Here is a 23,802-nt window from a genome sequence, read left to right as displayed (position 1 = left end):
ATTAAAAAGGACCGGTGGATTTGGGAAATCCAACAGCCCAAATTCGTAAACAGGTGCAGCGCGGGCCCCGCCACCTGGATTTTGTCAGACAACTCGCACCTACACGCTTGGTGCAAAAAACATTTATAACGCGGGTGGCTGACATCAGATAACCTCAAACAAGGCCTCAGGCCATTCTTACCCGACTACTTGGTTTGTGTGAGAGATGAGCCCACCCAATCAGTGGGGTAATGGGCATGGGCTGAAGCAAATTTTGAAGAAATCGGAGGATTCAATCACTCCATAAGTGGGCAATTTGTAGAAATGGAGTTGCTCATCTAAAGAAGATTCTGCCATTTCTATTTCTTTCTAGCTACACGCTAGAAAACCAAACATGCTATATGCACGAGGCATTACCAGAAAGCATATAATGTGAGCTATCTCCGGCACAGGAGGTACAAAATTATATAGAATCCTAGTCATGATTATGAAAATCAAACAAATTATGAGCCAAATGAGGAAGCAAGATCAACTTAGTATCACCACAATACAAATGCTAAGAAATATGGGTATACACATGGATACAAACACAAATAAAACTTATAAAAAATATGGGCACAAAAAGAAACTAATATATGGGTACAAATTAAAAAAGAAAAGAAAATTGGTACAAATTAAAAAATATTTGCAAATTAAAAATATGTACAAACTAAAAGTAAAAATATATGATAAAAATTTAGCCATAAATATAAATATACTAATTGTAACATTTTTAACACTAAAAGAATATATTTAAAAATAAAAATATTTTATTATTCAAATAATTAATGACGTTATTAATACCAAAGGACCTTGATCAAAAATTAAAAATGAATAGGATTTTAATCAATGGAGTAACAAATCTGGTAAAGTCTGTACTAAGAGCTGATCATAAAAATATCACATCCCAAACTCGGAGACATGATACACCATTTAATTCTATTTAACCTTATGACTGCATCTAACTTTCTAGTTGGATTACCTACGTACCATCCGAAGAGATCAGACCAATTATATACACCATTTTGTTAAACTCAAAATAGAAATTTTGTGTTTGCAATGACTTTCAAAATTTCTCATTCAATTCTCATTTTCATTTCTTAGGTCGATTATGCCGTAATAGACATGTGCTTAAACAATAATATATCCAAACCAAGATCACGTTTACTCTTCTCTTAAGAAAACCCACTTTCTTCAAATACTTGATGGAGGTGATGATGGAGGTGTAAAACTTAAGAACACAAAGTTTTTACTTCAATTGCATACCCTTCAATGAGTGGGATGCATGTATTTATAATTACTAACAGATTACAATCAGGGTTTGAACTAATCCTATTTACATGGAAGTTCAAAATTCAAAAGATACTGTCTGAAATCTATAAGGATTATAACCAGTTCTAGTTAGAAGGATAATTCAAAAAGAAGTCCTATAAACAAGGAGATAAGACTCCTAGGCACATCACAAGTTTTCAAGAGACGTTGGCTACCATCAACGGTTGACTTCGTCTAACAGCCCACCGCAAGCTGACTGGGGGTGGAACAACATGAAGCTTGGATACCAGCAACTGGAAACGCGATGATGACAGTCCTTTGGTAAACAAACCAGCTAGCTAATCTCGAGAACAAATGTAATTAACTAATAATTCAGCACAAACAACCTTTTCCCGCACGTAATGATGATCAACCTCGAGATGTTTTTGTTGGAAATGTGCCCTAAAGCCAATCATGTGATGATACTTTACGGACATTTCACATGTTAAACTAATCTAGTTTAACATATAAAGGGCATACATTATTGTTTGAGCCGTCTCATATAAATGTTATATGCTTAAACGATAAAGTCCAAGGAATATGTGATTGGGAGAATGTAATCTAATGAAGTTAGATTCATGAGATCATTCTTTCGTAGACACATCCTAAATGTTCCTGATCATAGGATTGCCAATTGGGCGTTGACAGTCCGTTAAGATCAGTACGTACTATGTCTTCTCTCAGGGAGAGTGATTAGTCTCGAATCATTGGTGTGTGTGACATCAAGACAAGTGCGGTAGGTGCTCAATAGAGAATGAGTTCACTGAACGCGATCAACGAAGAGTTCTCATATTCCATGTCACATAAGAACTCATGGTTGGGATAATGCAAAGTAGTCCTTTGACCTGAGGCATCATAGTTGTCTTGTGGTTAAGACCTTGATCTTTGATTATGTCAAAGTCATCCCACCAGGAGGGTGTCCACGGCATCGTTGGGGTCAAGCCGCTTAGCTATGGAGACAAGTGAATGCGCAACAAGGGATCTCTAACCTTCAAACCGTTTGAGGGAGAATACTCTCTGATATGATTTGAATCTCTGGCCAGAGTATGAATGAGATTTGGGAATGCGTTCCTAATCACATTCAAGGTAATCATATAAGCACAAGACACACATTGGATAGTAGACATGAGAAATAAACTATCAAACCAAACAATGTGGTCAAGAGTATTAGATTAGAGAAAGACCGTATTGCATTTGTAATCCCGAACTGAATAGGTTCTCTAAACCTCTTCTGATTAGCTTGGGTAGCCATGATATGCTGCTAGGTGTCACTCATGGTTTGTGGAAGCCCTAAACGTGTATAATCACTAAAGGGAGAATTGAAAATAGTTTCAATTCACAATCGATGTAAAATGGTTTTAATCGCCCACTACCTCGCTAAGAGGAACCTAATGGATCGCACACCGTGAAAGGTGGAGATTGGAGATTAAACGGAAATGAGTAAGAATGATTAAATGGTTTAATCATTTATTTATGGCAAGGATTAATTAATATGTTAATTAATCAAACGAATAAGTTCGTTAAAGACTTCGGGATAGTTTTGGACCTTAAGGCCCAATGGGTTTCGAACGTCAAGCCCATTAACTTAAGTTGTATGACAATTTAATGAATAAAGATTCATTAAAGCCCAAAAGCCCAAAATCCCTTAAATGGATGGCCATGATGAAATGAATTAGGGTTTTGGTTATTTAGGTCACTTAAAGAAGTGACTATATAAATGACTTTATAACTAAATATTCATTAAGTGAATTAAGTGAAAAATGGGTTTATTTTTGGGGAAAATAGGTGAGAATTGTCTCTCCATTTTCTCTCTAAAGAGGCCAACACCTTGGAGGGTACATCTAGCAATCCTACTACTCCAAGGTCACTCATTTCTTCTACAATCGAACCTTGGTGTCGAGAATTAGAGGTTCTCAATTTTGGGAACTTGGAGAACCTATTCTTCCATCCAAATCCATGGATCTAAGAAGCAAGGAATGAAGGCCCTTATCTCTTTGGGTGATTAGCCTTTGCTTATGCAAAGAGGAATCTACAAAGGTATTAATTTCAACTCACTTATGTTTTGAGTTGATTATTGGTTCACCAATCTACTAGGCTTTGAATTTCATGGGTAAATGTTTTGTTTTTGAGTGCATGTAAGCATGATTCCGCCTTTAATTGTTAATTGCATGCTATATGATGTTGCTCAAATGAACATGTTTTTCAAAATAATTCCTTCAAGTGGTATCAGAGCCTAGGTCTAGTAGTTGGTGAATCCTTTTGTGTTTTGTAGTTCATAAGTTTGTGATTTAAAAGTTGTAATTGTTACAAGCTTTATTCTTGCTTCTTTGAAAGTAAATTTTGTTGGAAAATTTGCTATCTCAAATGTTGTAGATGTTGTTCATATGAGCATGAATATTGGAGCTAAAATTTGGTGCCATGCTTTTGGGAAAATTCGGCCAAATCCAAAGGGTGGATTTTTGGGTTCTTGTTTGACTTGTTAAAAGTGTTTTAATGTGTTCTTTGGAACCCCTAAGTACCCTAGTTTGGTTAGATGTTATTTCCCTTAAGTAAGAATGGTTTTGGAATGTTTTTGGGTGGAAAAAGTTCATGGAAAAATTTGGGTTTTTCATGGATGTTCTTCATTGTTCTTGATGTTCTTGCCAAGAACAAAAAGGTTTGGTGTATTGATTCAAAGTTTTGAATTATTTCATAAAGTATATGTGATATGTTTTTAAATGATTTATTATATATTTAAAGTGTTAGATATTTGTATAAATGATGATTGAAATAATTGTGATTGAATTATTTCAAAACTTATCTTACATACACTTGCATGATTAATTTTGACAAAACTCACAAATCAACACACACACCACTCTTATCCTCTCCCTAAAACAGGCCACTCCCTCAAAGGGAGTACTTTTGGGGCTTTTATGCAATTACATAAAGTTTTGATACTTTTGTGTATTTACACTTTGGCCCAAAAGTTTACGTTTTTACGTTTAGGTCCAAAAACGCTAAAGGACAAATTGTTTTGATCCTTTAATGATGTTTTTGCATTATTAAAAGTTTGGGTTCTAGTTGTATTTACATGAAGTTGTGACTTTTGTGTATTATACAAAGTGACCCCAAAAGTTTTTGTATTTGCAATATGGCCCAAAAGTTGAGGTTAATTGCAAGATGGCCCAAATAGGATGAGAACAAAATTGTTTTGTCTCTTTAAATGAGAATTGGATTTTCATTTTGTTTAGCTCCATTTAAATCAATCTTATGGATACAAAAACCAAATGAAAATGTTGCATTCAATTAATTAGTTAAAGTGTTAATTAATTAAAGGGTGATTATGAACCTAAGCCTAATATAATTGAGCTATGTGAAAGGCGTTTCAAATTTGTTTGAACCATGGGAATGTGTAGATTAGATTTTGGTTGTAATTTGATTTGATCAAATGTTGTAAAAGGGCTTAAGCTCTTCTTTACTTTAAAGTAATTTGTTATATGCAAATGTTGTAATGAGCATAAGCTCACCTTTACTTTGAAGTACTTCTTTCTTGCTTTATACGATATGCATGAAAATGAAGTAGTTGGGTCCAACGCCCATAAGACAACACGCCTTAATGTGATTAAACGCGTAACTAAAATCAATCTTCATTCCTAGACCGAGGTTCAACACAAGGCTCGTGTTGAATCTAAACAAAGGTTCATAATCATCCTTAGGCCCTAAGGCAACTATGTAGTCCATCAAATGAATGCAAAGTTTATGTTAGTAGTATCATATACTCTTGCTTTAAAAATCGTTTTAAAAGCATAGTGGGAGTATTATGTACAACTAAAACAAAGGGATGGACCAATAGTTGTAATAGGACCAAAATAGTTTTAATAGAGATTAAAATGTATGTTTATATGTGATGAGACCTAAAACCCTCAACCAAACCAATATTAAGTTGATAAGCGAGAGATGTTTAGAATATCTCTTCGTGGCCTTCCACCGTGGTGGGATCCAATCGTTTATGACTTGTACACCGGCTTCACCCTGTCATTGGGGAGTACACAGTGCATGCTTATACTCAGGAGGAATCCATATACATATGATGAGGTGAGTGTAGGCAACGAGGATAGCTATATATCGTATCATCGTGAGGCTATTCTTGAACCCCTTCACACACTAAGCATGGTGGGAAGAACTTAACTAAGTGCAATGGAACCAATATCATATCATTGTGAGGTTACATTCTCTAGAGGCCAAATAAGATGGGTACTTGCATGAGTTGCAAATGAGTAAGCGTACTCTCTCATTATTATTGTTGCTAGCCATATATCGTATCATCGTGAGGTGGGCTTGGTAATAGTGAGCCTCCCATAACCTACTAGGAGTTTCATCCAAAACTCTCGAATTCCTATGAGGGATATGGAATTTGCCAAAAATAGTGGGTGGTGCTATTTGATTTAAAGACCCAAATCAAATGGCTTAAAATCAATCAATTTATATTCGTTATGTATTTGATTACCAATATATTTGCAAACGCTATCCAACACTTGACAAAACCGAACGTTTAGTTTACGGACTTGGTACTACAAAACCATAGATTGTCTTTAATGGCTTGTAAAAGTACCAAAGTAGTCTCATCCTCACAATCTTACTATTGATAATGTATCATTAGAAGAATATGTTAGAAAAGGTCTATCATAAAGAGGACAACACTTTTAATGTCATAATTCTTCAATTACAATTTGTTGTATGAAGAAATAGGAGTTGCTTTGAACAACTCTTAGTCAATGCAAACACTTAGTGCTTGTTTCTTTGTTAAATGAACAAAGAACTTGAGAAGAAAGCACAAAGGCATGAACACTTAAATGTGCCATGATTCTTCATTTACAATTGTTGTATGAAGAAATGAGAGTTGCCTTGTACAACTCTTGAAGGTTTGTAATTATGTTTAGAACATAATGGTTGGTTGACAAAAATAGTCCATTAACATGGACTTATGATGATTTTGAATCATTAAGTGTTGAAGTGATAAACCACTTAACGAGACGGAAACTAGGCAAGGACTTCACCTTTGTTTCCCTATCCTAATCGTTCACTAAGTTTATTGTAAACTATGTAGTGAACAAAAACCACATGCTCTCCAAAATTGTTTGATGTGTATAACACAATTGAAAAAGGTTTCAAGAGAGATAGTGGGAGTTTAGGGACAATGACTAATGTAGTCAAAGGTGAAAGTCAAATAAAGAAGATAAATAACTCCAAGGGAACAAACTTTCTTTATGAAAGGATGGACATTGGAAGGGGTATTTGCAAGAAATGTCTTGCAAGTGTCAAGAACACACCTTTCGAAGGTGTTGTAAATTGTTCTTGAAATAGTTCAAAACAGTTGGTTCTTCTACTTGAATGCATGATTCCGTATTAGTGACTATGTTTTACAATCGTTGTAAAAGTGTGACTAATAAGAAGTAGAAGATATATGAGAGAAGAGAAGGTGCTTCACATTCGAAGCGTGAATCAAATGTAGATCTCTGCGAAAGCAGATGGTACTTACTTCCTCATATGAACTACCAAAGAAATTGGAAAAACATAGATTGTCTTTGTATTCCAATTTTAAGGAACTAAATTCCGTCACTATGTGAAATGGATAAATGTTTTGTTTGACAAAACAATGTTCTTTATTAATCAATGATTAGATTATGGTAATCTAATTAATTGTCTCTATAGTAGAGATAATATGGTAGTGTTAACTGTTTAGAAAATAATGATGCTTAAAACCCAAAAGGTTGCAAGGTAGTGACTAATCCCAACTAAAGTTGTGATACCTCTAAAACATAAATTACGAGTTGGTCATAAATGGACGCTTTGGATCGTTAGGTCCGGATCCAATACCTTCTTGTTAAAATTGTATGGAGGCGAAATGTTCGAATCTTTATTCTTTTGGAAAGAAGAAAGAATCACAAAGTTGTTGAGGTTAATTCACTTAGATGTTAGTGGCACTTGTCCACAAACATAATATTACTCATGTTGAATTACATTCACCGAAGATCACTCTCGGTTGGACTATAGTTTATTTTGAATAAACACAAGTCCGAATACTTTGTAAAATGTTTCAAAGAATTCAAGTAATGTAAGTTGATGAGTAAGACATCTAAAGTATTTACCTCCTTAGATTTGATCCAAGGAAAGGTAACATTTTAGATGAGTTTCCTTGAAAGATATCAAGGAAAATAGCATCATAAGATAATATATTTCTCCATTAGGAGAAGAACGAACTCGAATAAGATTTAGTTCGTTAGATGTTATCTATTACCCATATATAGGATATATACTTCTAAAACAATATGATTGTCAATGAGAAGATCTTCCAGTATTTTCATGACTCCATAAGATGTAGTTGGAAAGAAAGACAAATCTTAAGCATGTTAAAGATTTGGGGTTGTGTGCTAACAAGCAATATTTGTTTGATAACAATCTTGTAGGATATCCTTAAAATAACTTTTGGATATCGCTTCTATAAACCAACTAACAAATGTTGTTTTGTTGGGTAGTTCATTGTAATTCTACAATGTGATTTGCCTAAAAGCAAATGAACGAGAGATAGAACTCAAAGAATGGGTTCTTTGAGAGACAAGAAAGTAATCAACAAATATAACAACCTAGTTCCTATACCTCAAGCTCCAAGGTAGTCGATAAGGATTTATAAACCGTCTCAGTTGAATGGTTTTGAACTTTATGACTACATTGAGTGCATATACGATATATACTCAAGGAAATGGTAAAGTACCATTTGACTCGAAATAATGAAACCTTCTAAGCTAATTGGTAGCTTAAGGTGACTACAATCAAAGAGAATGGTTGACTTTAAAGGAACCATTTTTGACGTAGTCTTAGTTTCAATTAATTCGAAGATTGCTAGCTACAACTAAATAGTGATTCAATGTTTTGACATAATATGGGTTTCCGAAACCATTATTAAGATAGTCTTGATAATATATGTCTAAAACTATAAATCACAAGACATGTAAGTTGTAGAGATCCATCCATCATGGATCTTAGCAAGTTAGTGGGAGCTATTTGCATTTTATGAGAAAAGGATCAAATCGTTTGATTTCTCATAAAGATGTAAATGAATCTTTTGTTTACTAGTTTTACAAAAGATTAGTGGGAGTTAATCATGTTCCTAAAAATTTAAATATATATGATATATTAATTTTGGAAATGAAAAGAATACTTCTTTGTTAAAGTTATGACTTTAATACATTATATGAAGATAGAATGTATATGGGAGATATAGTCTATATACATGGGATGGAAATCTATAATGATATATTTCATGATATAATTGGATTATATCAATCCCTAATAATAGACAATGGATGCTAGGAAGTTTCTCATATGATGATAAACTTCAATAAGAAGGACGATTCTAGTGAGACTAGCAAGTTGCCCTTCTCAAAGGGAACGTGCCCCCTTTGACTCCCAAAGAAATAATGCGTAAATAGAATCCTTTATGCATACGCAGAAAGGTGATTTATGTATTTCATATTGTATGAAAAACATTGATATGAGTTGTACCTAGAACGGTACAAGACGATATCAGTGCAAGCCCAGGATCAGAACCATGGCAACTGTCAAGTGAGTCCTTAAGTATTTAAGAAATACTAAAGGATAAATTCCTCAAAGATCGAGGAAGAATTAGAGTAACGTAATGGAAGCGTAAATGTATTAGATTATGAATCTAATCCATCATTGGATGTTTCTTCATTATGAATGAAGAGATAAACGAATATCTTTTTATTATGAATAAAGAGATATTTGGATGGAAACATTAAAGTAATGACTTTAGTGTGTTCCGTTATGAATGCAAGATATATTGCCATATAGAAGTTTACAACAATGTTGTTTGGATGGGAAAGTTCATTTATGAACTCTCTATTCGGTTCCAACCAGAAAGTGTATGACACTAATGGGGCGATAGCTCAAGCCTGGGAATCAAGGTCTCATCAAGATCCGAACTCAAATGAGAGACTGAACCACATGATTGAGAATCATGTATAATGGTGACGTCGTTATTCTCAAGGTTGCTTCTAAGGATAACACATATAGATATCCACTGCCTAAGCCTACTATTCAGCCATTTATGAAATGACTACAGAAGAGGTATCATCAAGATGACCAAGCTGATTGGCTCTAGTGCAAGTGGGAGATTGTTGGAAATGTGCCCTAAAGCCAATCATGTGATGATACTTTACGGACATTTCACATGTTAAACTAATCTAGTTTAACATATAAAGGGCATACATTATTGTTTGAGCCGTCTCATATAAATGTTATATGCTTAAACGATAAAGTCCAAGGAATATGTGATTGGGAGAATGTAATCTAATGAAGTTAGATTCATGAGATCATTCTTTCGTAGACACATCCTAAATGTTCCTGATCATAGGATTGCCAATTGGGCGTTGACAGTCCGTTAAGATCAGTACGTACTATGTCTTCTCTCAGGGAGAGTGATTAGTCTCGAATCATTGGTGTGTGTGACATCAAGACAAGTGCGGTAGGTGCTCAATAGAGAATGAGTTCACTGAACGCGATCAACGAAGAGTTCTCATATTCCATGTCACATAAGAACTCATGGTTGGGATAATGCAAAGTAGTCCTTTGACCTGAGGCATCATAGTTGTCTTGTGGTTAAGACCTTGATCTTTGATTATGTCAAAGTCATCCCACCAGGAGGGTGTCCACGGCATCGTTGGGGTCAAGCCGCTTAGCTATGGAGACAAGTGAATGCGCAACAAGGGATCTCTAACCTTCAAACCGTTTGAGGGAGAATACTCTCTGATATGATTTGAATCTCTGGCCAGAGTATGAATGAGATTTGGGAATGCGTTCCTAATCACATTCAAGGTAATCATATAAGCACAAGACACACATTGGATAGTAGACATGAGAAATAAACTATCAAACCAAACAATGTGGTCAAGAGTATTAGATTAGAGAAAGACCGTATTGCATTTGTAATCCCGAACTGAATAGGTTCTCTAAACCTCTTCTGATTAGCTTGGGTAGCCATGATATGCTGCTAGGTGTCACTCATGGTTTGTGGAAGCCCTAAACGTGTATAATCACTAAAGGGAGAATTGAAAATAGTTTCAATTCACAATCGATGTAAAATGGTTTTAATCGCCCACTACCTCGCTAAGAGGAACCTAATGGATCGCACACCGTGAAAGGTGGAGATTGGAGATTAAACGGAAATGAGTAAGAATGATTAAATGGTTTAATCATTTATTTATGGCAAGGATTAATTAATATGTTAATTAATCAAACGAATAAGTTCGTTAAAGACTTCGGGATAGTTTTGGACCTTAAGGCCCAATGGGTTTCGAACGTCAAGCCCATTAACTTAAGTTGTATGACAATTTAATGAATAAAGATTCATTAAAGCCCAAAAGCCCAAAATCCCTTAAATGGATGGCCATGATGAAATGAATTAGGGTTTTGGTTATTTAGGTCACTTAAAGAAGTGACTATATAAATGACTTTATAACTAAATATTCATTAAGTGAATTAAGTGAAAAATGGGTTTATTTTTGGGGAAAATAGGTGAGAATTGTCTCTCCATTTTCTCTCTAAAGAGGCCAACACCTTGGAGGGTACATCTAGCAATCCTACTACTCCAAGGTCACTCATTTCTTCTACAATCGAACCTTGGTGTCGAGAATTAGAGGTTCTCAATTTTGGGAACTTGGAGAACCTATTCTTCCATCCAAATCCATGGATCTAAGAAGCAAGGAATGAAGGCCCTTATCTCTTTGGGTGATTAGCCTTTGCTTATGCAAAGAGGAATCTACAAAGGTATTAATTTCAACTCACTTATGTTTTGAGTTGATTATTGGTTCACCAATCTACTAGGCTTTGAATTTCATGGGTAAATGTTTTGTTTTTGAGTGCATGTAAGCATGATTCCGCCTTTAATTGTTAATTGCATGCTATATGATGTTGCTCAAATGAACATGTTTTTCAAAATAATTCCTTCAGTTTTGTGGGGGAATGGAAGACAGGATTGGATGCAAGTGCAATTGAAGAGACATTATCACACCAAATTGTTGGTTGACAAAGATGCAAATGTAGATCCTTAAAGAAAGAACGAAGCCATGATAACTTAGCTGCAGTATATGCTAACTGTCTGTACTCAGCCTCCGCACTAGACCGGGACACCATCTTCTGTTTCTTAACTCCATGAGACAAGATTGGGACCCAAATAAATACAATAGCCACCCGTGGAATGTCTGGTATCTAGATTACCAACATAATCAGCATCAGAAAACGCAGACAACCTAGTATTTCCAGGTTTGTAGAGAAGTCCATGATTATGCGTGGCTTTCAAGTAATAGAGAATACATTTCACAGCAGCCTTCCAGTGAGCAAGTTTGGGTGCATGAACAAACTGGCATACTTAAGGTACCGTTTGGTACGTGGGACGGGATGGAACGGAGTGGGACGAGACGTTCCATCCCACGTTTGGTGCACCTAAAACGGGTGGAACATGTTGTTCCGCAGGACGAGTTTTGGGTGAATTTTCGTTCTGCCTCACCCCCTGGAACGACTCGTTCCACATCCGTAGAACACAAAATTATAACCTCTCAGTTTCCTTCTTCTTCCTCATTGTTTCCATCCGAGAGCATCCTAGGCGGTGAAGTCACAGCAGGGTTGTCAGTTTGAATAGGTGAAGAGGGTCTAGGTTGTGAAGTCACATCAGGTTGGTCTGTTTGAATAGGTGAAGAAGTAGGAGCAGGGTGGGAGATAGTTTGGCGTGGGTTTGCATGTGTGGATGAAATTTGTGGTGGATTGTGATTAAGTGTTGGTATAGGAGTAGGTAACTCGATCAAAGAAGGAGGCGGGTTTTCAGGGAAATTAAATGAGAGAGCAGGCGAAGAAGGACTACCTTGTGTTTGAATGCTCTCATAGAAAGATGTGAGTCCTTGAAAAGGATAAAAGTCCTCATTGAATAGAACATGGCGAGACAAATAAACTCATTTCGTGGACAAATCCATACATTTGTAGCCTTGATGATTCAAAGAGTAATCTAAGAACACACATGATTTTGATTTTTGTTGAAGTTTATTTGCTGTGTACGGCATTAACCACGGAAAACATTGACAACCAAAAAATTTTACGATATCATAGTTTGGTGGTTTATGAAATAACTTCTCATAAGGTGACATGTTAGACAACACACGGGTTGGCAACCTATTGATGAGATATGTTATTGTGCTACAAGCATCAAACCAAAACTTAGTAGGCATGTGTGACTGAGAAAGCATCACAATACCGGTTTCAACAATGTATCAATGTTTACGCTATGTGACTCCATTTTGTTCTGGATGTTTAGGACACGAAAATCTTTGAGAAATTCCATGAAGTGCTAATTTTTATTTTTTATTTTTTTGAAAGGCAATGCTTTTGTATTCACCATCTTCATCACATTGAAGGGCTTAAATTTTTAAATTGAATATATTTTCAACTTTGGCCTTAAACTGCATAAATATTTCAAAGACTTGAGATGTATTTTTCATGCGAAAAATCCAGGAATATCTTAAGTAATCATCAACAAACAACACATAATAACGAAAACCTTCATTGGAAATAATTGGAGAACACTAAACATCAGAATGTAGAAGCTGCAAAGGACAATTGGAAATAGACTCGGACACTTTGAAAGGCAACTTGGTACTCTTTCCTAAGGGACAGGACTGACAAAAGGTTACATTGGAGGTACCATGAACTGGAACCAATTTATTTCCAATTAAAAACTTTATTGTAGACTTGGTAGGATGCCCCATACGTGCATGCCATTTTTTAACAGAAACTTGAACACCTATGAAGGCTGTAAATGGATTTGGAAGTTGTCCACCACCACCTGAAAACGGATATAAGCCGTTCTCACATCTCTCTCGGAAAAGCGTCCTCCGGGTCTTGAGGTCCTTGACAAGAAAGAAGTGTGGAAAGATTAATAAATAGCAGTCATTGTCTGATGTGAATTTATGGGTAGAAATGATACTAGTTGAGGCTTTAGGGTAGTGTAGAATGTCTTGTAACTTAAATGAGCAAGCATCAGTATGAAGTTTATTAGAACCATAATGTGAAATCAAAATACCAGAATCATTACCTACATCACCAACACCATCATTACCATTATATTCCTTCGGGTTTTACCAGGTTTTGCAGATCCTGAGTGATATGCACATTAGCTCCTGTGTCTAGTAACCAATTGCCATTTTGTTGTTTATTGAGAGTGATAGGAGCCGACGCCGTTGTAGAGAGTCTTTTGGTAGGAATGCGGCCTTCAAATGTAGCGTTCATTCGCTGAAAGCAATCCAAAGCTGGATGACCAGGTTTGCCACATATATGGCAGATAATACGCTCACCAGTGGACGCACATCGTTCCCCATTTCGAGCGGCATAACGCGGATTGTTGTTGTTATTACGAAGGTTGTAGCCTCGTTGAGTGGATGTACCACCACGATTTGAGGGAGATGTACCGCGCCCAACACCACTAACACGACCTGCACCTCGACCTCTTGCAGCAACAAAGGCATTGACTACAGGTTGTTCCATCACATGAGCAACATGCTCCAACATTCTTCTTTCCTTGGTCAACAATAGCGCCTCAAGAGTCAGATACGTGATAGGTGTATCACGAGCTTGAGTAGCACTGACTGTCATCTTGAAGGTTGGTCCAAGATTGTTCAACACAATCTGTACTAATTCATCGTCACTCACAGGTTGCCCAGCGACGGCAAGGTCGTTAGCAGTTGCATTCATGCGATCCAAGTAACCCGCTATAGAGAAATCACCCTTCTTTGTCTGCAGCAATTCATTCCTAAAAAACAAAATCCTATTTTGGCAAGAAGAGGCATATCGATGTTCTAGAGCCTCCCAGGTTGCTCTAGCACTTCGCTTACCGGCCACAACAAACAAGAAGGACGCAGTAAGTAAGCCATTGATCCAACTGAGGATCATTTGATCCTACTCCATCCATGAGGTATAGGCAAGACTAACAGTTGTCACACCAATCATGTGCTTAGGGGAACACACCACAGTGCCATCAACATACCCCATTAAATATCGACTCTTGAGAATAGGGAGGATTTGAGCCAACCATAGTGGGTAGTTGGTCCTATCTGGCTTAATGTTTACCACGGTAGTCATGGAGGAAAATGGATGGGTGGGATTGTTTGGGGAAACGAGAATGGATGTTTGAGAAGAAGCATGGTTGATTTCAGCCATTGGATGCGAGGAAAAAAAAAAGGATCATTGTCGTTAGATAGTAAAGATCAATACCATGTATAACTTAAGAACACAAAGTTTTTACTTCAATTGCATACCCTTTAATGAGTGGGATGCATGTATTTATAATTACTAACAGATTACAATCAGGGTTTAAACTAACCCTATTTACATGGAAGTTCAAAATTCAAAAGATACAATCTGAAATCTATAAAGATTACAACTAGTTTTAGTTAGAAGGATAATTCAAAAAGAAGTCCTATAAACAATGAGATAAGACTCCTAGGCGCAGCACAAGTCTTCAAGAGACGTTGGTTACCACCAATGGTTGACTTCGTCTAACAGGAGGTGAAGGCTTGGTCGACGGCGGCTTCCCCCCTCCCCCAAACCCAACCTAACTGCACGCATGGAGGAAGAAGAGGAAGCTGTTGGCTTCCAGAAAATTCCTTCTAAAATTACCAAATTGCCTATTGTTTAGAAATTTCTCCTTTGAATTCCAAATTTCAATCCATTTGCACTCATACATTCCTATCGACAAGTACTTTTCAAATAAAATAAGATGTTGAGCACGTGTCTCATGCTCAAAGGTTCAACAAAAATGAAATTTATCCTTTTATGGGCGTTTTCCACGTTAATATGAACTATTTTACTCGAAAAATTAGAGACGGGTTACGACATTCATGTTTATATGCATGTAACGATAAGTACATTGCAGGAATTGATGAAGAAATGTCTAATATTTCTCTTAATTATTATTTCATCAGTTTCAGTAAAACAAGCATCCTTCATTCCCATTGCTAATTAAAACCTTACTTTCATCCTACTTGGCCAACTAATTTGATTCTTTCTAAAGCCATAAACTGTTACTGATCAACACCAGCCCATTAAGATTAGTCGGTATAAAGGAACTGGATTGTTCTAGTTCAAACATGCATGGAATTGTTCTAGAAGATTCTAGCATGCAAAGTAGGGTGGCTGGTCTAGAATTATCTAAGCTAGAGATTTGTAGAATATACTAAAAACTAGATACTAGTTCTAGTTTGTAGAAAGAACTAGAAACTAGTAGAATTCCAAGCCCTTACCTATAAATATGGGTGTGATTTTGAACCAAACAATCAACCAATCAAGCAAGTAGCAAGAGTAGTCTTGTAGGAGTGTGAGTGGTCTAGAGTGTGTCTCTAGAAAGAGTGAGTGTCATAACTTATAAAGAATGTCCTTGAGAGTTTGTGTGTTGTAATATTTTGTGTGTGTAATACAAATAATTTGTTTACTTGTGTTGTGTCTCCAACACTTGTGTTAGAGTTGTGTACTCTAAGTTTTTCCCAACAATTGGTATCAGAGCGGTACGATCAAGGACCGTCTCTAGTGAAACTTTCGAGAATCGTGAGAAGTTTAGTACTTCGCAAGATTGTTGATTAATCTTGTTCGGCTTATCAAAGTTTTGCCGACACGATGGGAAATCTTCAAGTTGTTGGAGGAATCAAGAAGTTGAACAACAAAAATTACAACACATGGGCAACATGTATGGAGTCTTACCTACAAGGCCAAGATTTTTGGGATGTCATCGGCGATAATGAAGTTACGCAACTAGATGAAGACATCAGCAGCACTTTGCGGAAGTGGAAGATCAAGGCAGGTAAAACTATGTTTGCCTTAAAAACCACAGTTGAAGACGACATGTTGGAGCACATACGGAAGGCCAAGAAACCAAAAGAAGCGTGGGATACCTTCGCCACACTCTTTTCAAAGAGGATTGATACAAGACTACAACTTCTCGAGAATGAGTTGTTATCGGTGGCCCAAAGAGACATGACGATTGCCGAATATTTCCACAAGGTAAAGTTTATTTGCCGTGAAATCTTTGAATTAGATCCTAGTGTTGCCACTGTATAATCTAGGATAAAAAGAATAATTATCCATGGATTGAGACCCGAATATTGAGGCTTCGTTGCCACTATACAAGGATGGCCGACCCAACCATCACTTGTTGAGTTTGAGAATTTGCTTGCCAATCAAGAAGCTTTGGCAAAGCAAATGGGAGTGGTCTCATTAAAAGGTGAAGAGGAAGCACTCTACACCTAAAGGCATCTTTAAGCAGCGTGCTGATGGTGGATCTAAAACAAATGGTGACAAGGCGAAAAGTCATCAAGGAGGAGGGAGTTCTCGGCCAGGGGGAGTTCCGAATTATCACGGCAACCGTGGTTAGTCCCAAAATAATAAAAGGTTTGAGGAAAAATGTTACAATTGTGGAAAGAATGGCTATATGGCGAATGATTGTTGGTTAAAAAAGCCTGCAGAGAATAATGTCGCCAGCTCAAAGGAGAAAAGTGAAGATGATTGTGACGCCAGCATATCTAGCTATAGAAGAAGAATGGGACGCTGAAGCATCTTCTTGGTGGTGCTCAGAAAATGAAGTGTTGCCTGACTTAAGAGATATTGAAGATATGTTGCAGGAGAAAATAGGAGACCAAGCTGCCCAAGTCCAATCAAGTCCAGATGAGATCGAGGAATTGCTAGATGGTGACGATGTCAAGCAAGAAGTACCTAAGAGTCCTTGGCAAACTGGTGTGTATCAACAATTAGGAGAAGAAAGACCTAGTGAAGTGAAAGTATCAACTCCACGATCACAACTAAGAAGGTCAACAGGAATACCGAAGCCAAATCCCAAATACGCCAACACAGCTATAGTAAAAGAAACAGCTGAAGCTGAGATGCGTAAAGAAACATCACAAAATTTTGAGTGGCGCAAAGCTAGGAGAAGAGGTATCTGCGTTAAAGAAATATCAAACTTGGGATCTAGTGGCAAGTCCAAGAGATGTGAAACCCACATTATGCAAATGGGTGTTCAAGATAAAGCGTTGTAAACTCAGCGAGAAGAAAAGAATGAGCTGGTGTTGAAGGGGAGTGTTACTGATCAACACCAGCCCATTAAGATTAGTCAGTATAAGGGAACTAGGTTGTTCTAGTTCAAACATGCATGGAATTGTTCTAGAAGATTCTAGCATGCAAAGTAGGGTGGCTAGTCTAAAATTATCTAAGCTAGAGATTTGTAGAATATACTAGAAACTAGAAACTAGTTCTAGTTTGTAGAAATAACTAGAAACTAGTAGAATGCCAAGCCTTCACCTATAAATATGGGTGTGATGTTGAACCAAACGATCAACCAATCAAGCAAGTAGGCAACCAAGTGAGAGTGAGAAGCAAGAGTAGTCTTGTAGGAGTGTGAGTGGTCTAGAGTGTGTCTCTAGAAAGAGTGAGTGTCATAGTTTCTAAAGAGTGTCCTTGAGAGTTTGTATGTTGTAATATTTTGTGTGTGTAATACAAATAATTTGTTTTCTTGTGTTGTCTCTCCAACACTGGTGTTAGAGTTGTGTACTCTTAAGTTTTTCCCAACATAAACTACAACAAACATGCAACAGTTATAACAAGTAATATCATATTATTAATTTGTAAAATGCAACTTATTATTCGGGTATAGTACAATGACTAACTGAGGATTTATAATTTATTCTGTTGCATATAAGTCCATCAAGTTGACATTCTATTTCTTCGCAGACTGTAACACCGGGATGCTTTGTTCATCTCTAAAGAAATTATCAGGATCGACTGAAGTCTTTATTTGAACAAGTCTCCTAAAGTTATTCTTGAAATACTTCAATCCCCAAGCGCTTGCTTCTGCATAGCTTGTATTAGCATCCTTGTTCCTCCCCAAGTCAAGATCCCTATAATTCAAATAGGCAGCTCTTGGGGACTTTGAAACATATGGTGTCATGTACTCATACACACTTCTCACCCCTCTAATATGTTCCTCAGTTTCTTTGTCATCAACCCAATTGTCGACATACTGGATCTCAAACAAATTTCCTTTTCTATGTGGGAAAGGAATTTCCCAATCATAAATCTCACTCATTCTTCCACCGTAAGGTGTCAGCATCAACTGTAATGAATCCAATTCAAGCATTGCTTTCCATAAACCTTCTAAGGCAGCTTCTGAAATAGGTTCAGTAACAAAATCTGATTTGTTTTTGAAGAATACCCTCGATTGTTGAGTCCGCTGAAGCAGAACTTGTGATTCGTTTATCGGGAGGTTAGCAACGTATAGAGCGGACTCAATCCAACTCATTTCAGTGAAGGTGGACTGGTCTAAATTTAACTCAGGGAAATTTTCTTGCATCCAAGGGAAAAGTTTCTCAACAGTCTCAAAAGCCACGAAATTGAACATAACTTGAATAGTTTTTCCACCATTTGTACCAGTTCCATTTGCAGCTTGGATAACCAAACGCAGGAAGTACTGTTGAGGCATCCTATCAGCTATAGCTTGCCATTTGGAAACAAGTTTGGTTGCACCTTGTTCTATGGTCTTCATTCCATGTAGCCTGTTACAATTGGAGGAACAGGAACCAATCTAAGTTTCCAGGCCAGGATGACTCCAAAGTTTGAGCCTCCGCCACCTCGAATTGCCCAAAAGAGTTCTTTTCCCATGGATTTTCTGTCAAGAATTCTTCCGTTAACGTCGACAATCTTGGCATCAAGGACATTGTCAGCTGCTAGACCGTTTTGTCTGCACAAGGTACCATGTCCACCTCCACTAATATGTCCTCCCACACCAATAGTTGGACATATCCCCGCTGGAAAGCCATAGAGTTTACTCTTTTGTGCAATTGCATAGTACAACTCTCCGAGAGTAGCACCTGACTCAACCCAAGCCCTCTCCTTCTTTATGTCAATATCAATGGATCGAAGATTGAAAAGATCAATGATGATGAAAGGAGATTTGGATACATAAGATAGGCCCTCATAGTCATGGCCTCCGCTTCGGGTTCTTATTTGTATGCCCACTTTCTTGGCACATACCACAGCGGCTTGAACATGAGAGTATTGATGAGGAGTAATGATAGTTTGTGGTTTCGGTGTTGATGTGTTCAAGAATCGGAGATTCTTTATGGAAGATTGCAACACTAGGGTATAATCCGAAGAGCTTTCAGTGAGGATGATTTTGCTTGTTGAGTTAGAATGTATGCGGGAGTAAAAGCATTGAACAAAGCTTTCCGAAATCGAGTTTGAAGTTGTAGAACAAACTGAGTTTAGAAGGAAGAAAAATAGTAAGGGAACGAGTTTTATGTGTGAGATCTCCATCTTTATTTGTATGAGATCTGAACTCACTTATATAGGTAACCATGAGTTGGAAGAATTGAAAAGATATATAGGTAGACTTTATGTAATAAAGTTGACGAAATTGACCATCGCCCTATATTTTGACAAGTTAAATGATCAATGGTTATGAATTTTTAGTTCATAGATTAAAGCTCTAATTGGGTTGAAAGTTTAAGAACCTTTGCTCCAATTTCCTCTTCGTTTTGTGGTGCTGTTGGTTTTTTTGTTTTTTTTGGTGCAGTTGTTTTCTTTGTCTGTCATTTTATAAGGTTGTCAAAATGAATTGAGAGAAAACCGTGAGAAGGAAGCTAAATATAAATTGCAGCATTCAATCATGCTTTCTATTTTTTAATTAAATTTTAGGGGCTTTCATAAAAAAAATATACTTCAAGTATACTCTCTAGTCCAAGGAGTCATAAAACTTGTGCACCTACATGAATAAAGTTTTTTTCTATAATATTACTAAAATATTGGTAACTCCTCTCACACTTTCTAGGGAAAAAAAGGAGACAATCCTACTCCGCTCTTTTACCACTCTCAAGATTTAGGAACTCCTAGAAAAATCCCTATCTTAGAAGATTGAGGATACATAGTTATTGATGTGCCATTTAGCCATCCATCGGAGCCACTATCCCAATCTGTGCAACGAATGTCCGTGGCTATTTTCAGTTTTAATTGCTAGTGAATTTCAAGTTGTTCGTGTAGTGAATTTCAACTTTTGCACCAAACTAATCAATAAAAAAGGGATGAACTGATTAAGAGGTTTAGAAAATATGAGTTGACGAAGGGATTAGCGAAGTATTTTCTCATGAGTGAGAAAGACTTCACGTAGAGCGTTGGGTTGTTTGTTGCATTCAAGGTTTTGTTTTAATGTTGTCTGCAGCTTTTTATTTATAAGGACATACATGCTCTCTAAGATCCCACATCGACCAACAGAGAGGTTGTAATGTGTCTTATATGTACATGCTCTTCTCCCTATAACACGAGGTCTTTTGGGAACTCATTGACTTCCGATTCCATCGAAACTCTGAAGTTAAATGAGTTTGGGCGAAAGTAATCCTAGGATGGGTGATCCACTGGGAGGTTCTCGTCTGGGTTCCCAGAAACAAATCTGTGAGGGAATGGTAAGCCTAAAGTAGACAAACTAAAGTTATTATAATTTTTAAAGTGGGTTCCTGTTTGTAACAATTTGATTAAATTTCAAGGACTCAAATTGTTTGATTTTGAAGAAGGGATCCGGAGAGGATCCCTTTCCTTTGGTTAGAATCCTTTAGCTGTTTACCCAAGGACTATTCCAACATAGGCTAAAGCTTATCACATCACCACAATATATCAATCACACCACCAGGACTCCAATCCAATTACTTCACGCAATGGTATGCTACTACAATCTACACGTCCACATGCTAAGAATCCCAAACTAATTTGAACTGTAACGCTTACTTTTCCTATCCTTTAGCTGTTTAACAATAATTTATGTGTCATAGACTCAAGCCTATCCTATGGTTGCTCTTTGGTTAGGGAAAGGGCAAAGTCCTCTCCATCAAACAATTCAGATCTTAGAAATTTAATTCAACAACTAAAATTATTATTGTCACAACCCGTCCCGAATATTTAATTTTCAGTGATGTCAAATGACAATTTTACCCGTGAACGTTTCATGGTATTGTGTGTTTGTATTTTGGGTTAAGAAATTGGGTCAATTAGTTCTATTCCTAACTAATTGGACCCAATTAGAACTAAAAGATTAAAGAGTTTTGATTGGTGTGCATTTTGGGACCACACACACACCTATACCCTTTCTTTCTCTTCTCTCCTGTACTCTCTTTCTCGGACTCTCACTCTCTCTTTTTTCTTCCTCGTACGGACCAAGCTCGAGGTGAGCTTCTCAGTCACAGATCAAAGATTCTAAAGGCACCATTGCATTCCTTGTGCCATTTCGAGTTGATTGGTACCCATTTCAGGTAAGAACTCGTCCGATATCACGTTGAAAACTCAAGCTCCGAGTTGAGCACTATTCATGAACTTTTGGAATGGTTATGTTTTAGGACAATCCAAGCTCACGGCGAGCTCTAGGAGGTTCTCACGAAGCTCGAAGTGCTTCGTTGGCTCGATTTTGATGTTGGGATCATGAGGTTCGAAGGTGGCCGGTTTTGGTAGGATTTTCCTGACGAGTTTTCGAGGGATTTGAAGCTCCAAAGAGGTATAACCTTCTTCCTCTCGTAAATTGTGGCATTTTGGTGAAAATTTTGTGGAAAATGGTGCAAAAACGAGCGAGAAAAAGGCAGTTGCAGGTCTGCCCAGAATCTGGCGTCGGCGACACTGTTCCGGCGTCTTGAGGTTGAAGGTGATGCGGGTGAGGCCGTGCCCTCCCCGGCGCATGAGCCACAAAAAAATTATTTTAAAAATATCACGATGTTCGTGAGGTTGTGTAGGTCATGTTGGTATATTCAAATACCAAAATTGAGCTTTGTATGAGAAGTTATTAGCTAGTTTTACCTATGTGCTTTAAAATAACGTTTTTATAGTTAATTCGCATATAGGTGAGACTTATCCCGATGACGAGCGTATCCAAGGGTGACTCGGGGGCTACAACCCTTTGACTTATTAGTGAGTGGGCTTTTGGTTTTCAGTATATATTATATACTTGATATTTTCCCAGAAATATGTGTTTAAATAATAATATGCCATAAATGCCATGCATATAAGTTTATAATTCATACATGATTTGGTATGTAATGATTTACATATATAAATGTGGTGCTGTGGACGCTCAGGTAAGCTCAGGTAAGTTGTGTTTGGTTATGTGAATAATCGATGATGCGATATGTGATTGAATAATGTTGAGCTCATAAAACTGCACTTAGGATGATTATGATTTAGCCATAGATATGGCACATGCCTGTTTATTACGTCACCTCCCGCACCATATGCTCATATTGGATCCAATTTAGGTGCACAGTCTTGTCGTACAGACCTTATTTATGATTCCGACTCATAGGTGACTAGCGATTTATCGCCCAACTATTATGTGAGAGTAGTATTGAGCATGATTGTATTACACCCATTATTGTAGTATAGACCTTTTTGTTTGGTTCCGACTCTTGTGCAGTATATTGCTGTATAGGTCATAGTAGTGACTCCGGCTAGAGTGACTTTTGAGCTATGAATTCAACCGTACAGACTACCATAGGGGTTCCGGCTCACATGTTATATTTCTATGAAATTATTCTTACCTGAATTGCTTACTTTATTATATCTTGGCATGACATACATATGAAAATGATTATGTGAAGTACGAATTGAATCGATATGATTTCATATATATTTATGTATATGCTTATATCTTGATTCTGGGAAAAATTATACATGTTTTACAGCGAGGGGTTAGATATGTAATGAAATGGTTTTGTAAAACATTTGTTTTTATCCACTCACGTTTTCTGTTTTACGCCCCTCTAGGTTTTAAGTAAGCTTGCTATTGGTGGTTTGAAGGCGTCGGTAGTTTTGACCTATCTAAATAATAGTAGGACATTCCTAGTACTGTATAACTAGTACTTGTCCTACTGGACTGCACCTAGACTTATTATGCTCTGATTATGAGTGTTTACTTTTGTAACTAACTCCTATCACTTCCTGTTTAGTTGTGCACTCTAGTAATTTGGTTTTTAATTATTTGTATATTTCTTATCTCTATTGCTTCCGCACTATGCACATAGCTACATCACTCTCACGTAACGGCCAGCATGCCTTGATCTCGGTCGGGGTGTGTCAATTATAATTTTTAAAATGGATTCCTGTTTGTAATCATTTGATCAAATTTCAAGGGTCCAAATTGTTTGATGAAGATGATTTGGAAGAAGAGATCCGGAGAGGATCCCTTTCCTTTGGTTAGAATCCTTTAGCTGTCTACCCAAGGACTATTCCAACATAGGCTAAAGCTTATCACATCACAACATATCAATCACACCACCAGGACTCCAATCCAATTACTTCACGCAATAGTATGCTACTACAATCTACACGTCCACATGCTAAGAATCCCAAACTAATTTG

General features: G+C 37.1%; 2 protein-coding genes across 2 annotated transcripts in view; both read right to left on the bottom strand.

Annotated features, from left to right (window-relative positions):
• The window catches only part of LOC126621114 (tetrahydroberberine oxidase-like), a 38,220-nt gene extending 18,477 nt beyond the window's left edge, over positions 1 to 19,743 (bottom strand). Inside the window, exon 1 of the mRNA XM_050289500.1 lies at positions 19,284 to 19,743. Within this exon, the coding sequence (XP_050145457.1) occupies positions 19,284 to 19,728 (445 nt within the window). The 5' untranslated portion in view covers positions 19,729 to 19,743. The remainder of the gene's footprint in view (positions 1 to 19,283) is intronic.
• Positions 18,012 to 19,086, bottom strand: LOC126621115 (tetrahydroberberine oxidase-like). The gene has a single exon (XM_050289501.1). The coding sequence runs from the start codon at positions 18,956 to 18,958 to the stop codon at positions 18,134 to 18,136; it is 825 nt and encodes a 274-aa protein (XP_050145458.1). The 5' UTR covers positions 18,959 to 19,086; the 3' UTR covers positions 18,012 to 18,133.
• Positions 19,744 to 23,802: the final 4,059 nt, after the last annotated feature.

The sequence above is a fragment of the Malus sylvestris genome, chromosome 5 (genome assembly GCF_916048215.2).
Source record: "Malus sylvestris chromosome 5, drMalSylv7.2, whole genome shotgun sequence".
Lineage (NCBI taxonomy): Eukaryota > Viridiplantae > Streptophyta > Magnoliopsida > Rosales > Rosaceae > Malus > Malus sylvestris.
This window is presented reverse-complemented; position numbering and strand designations above follow the sequence as displayed.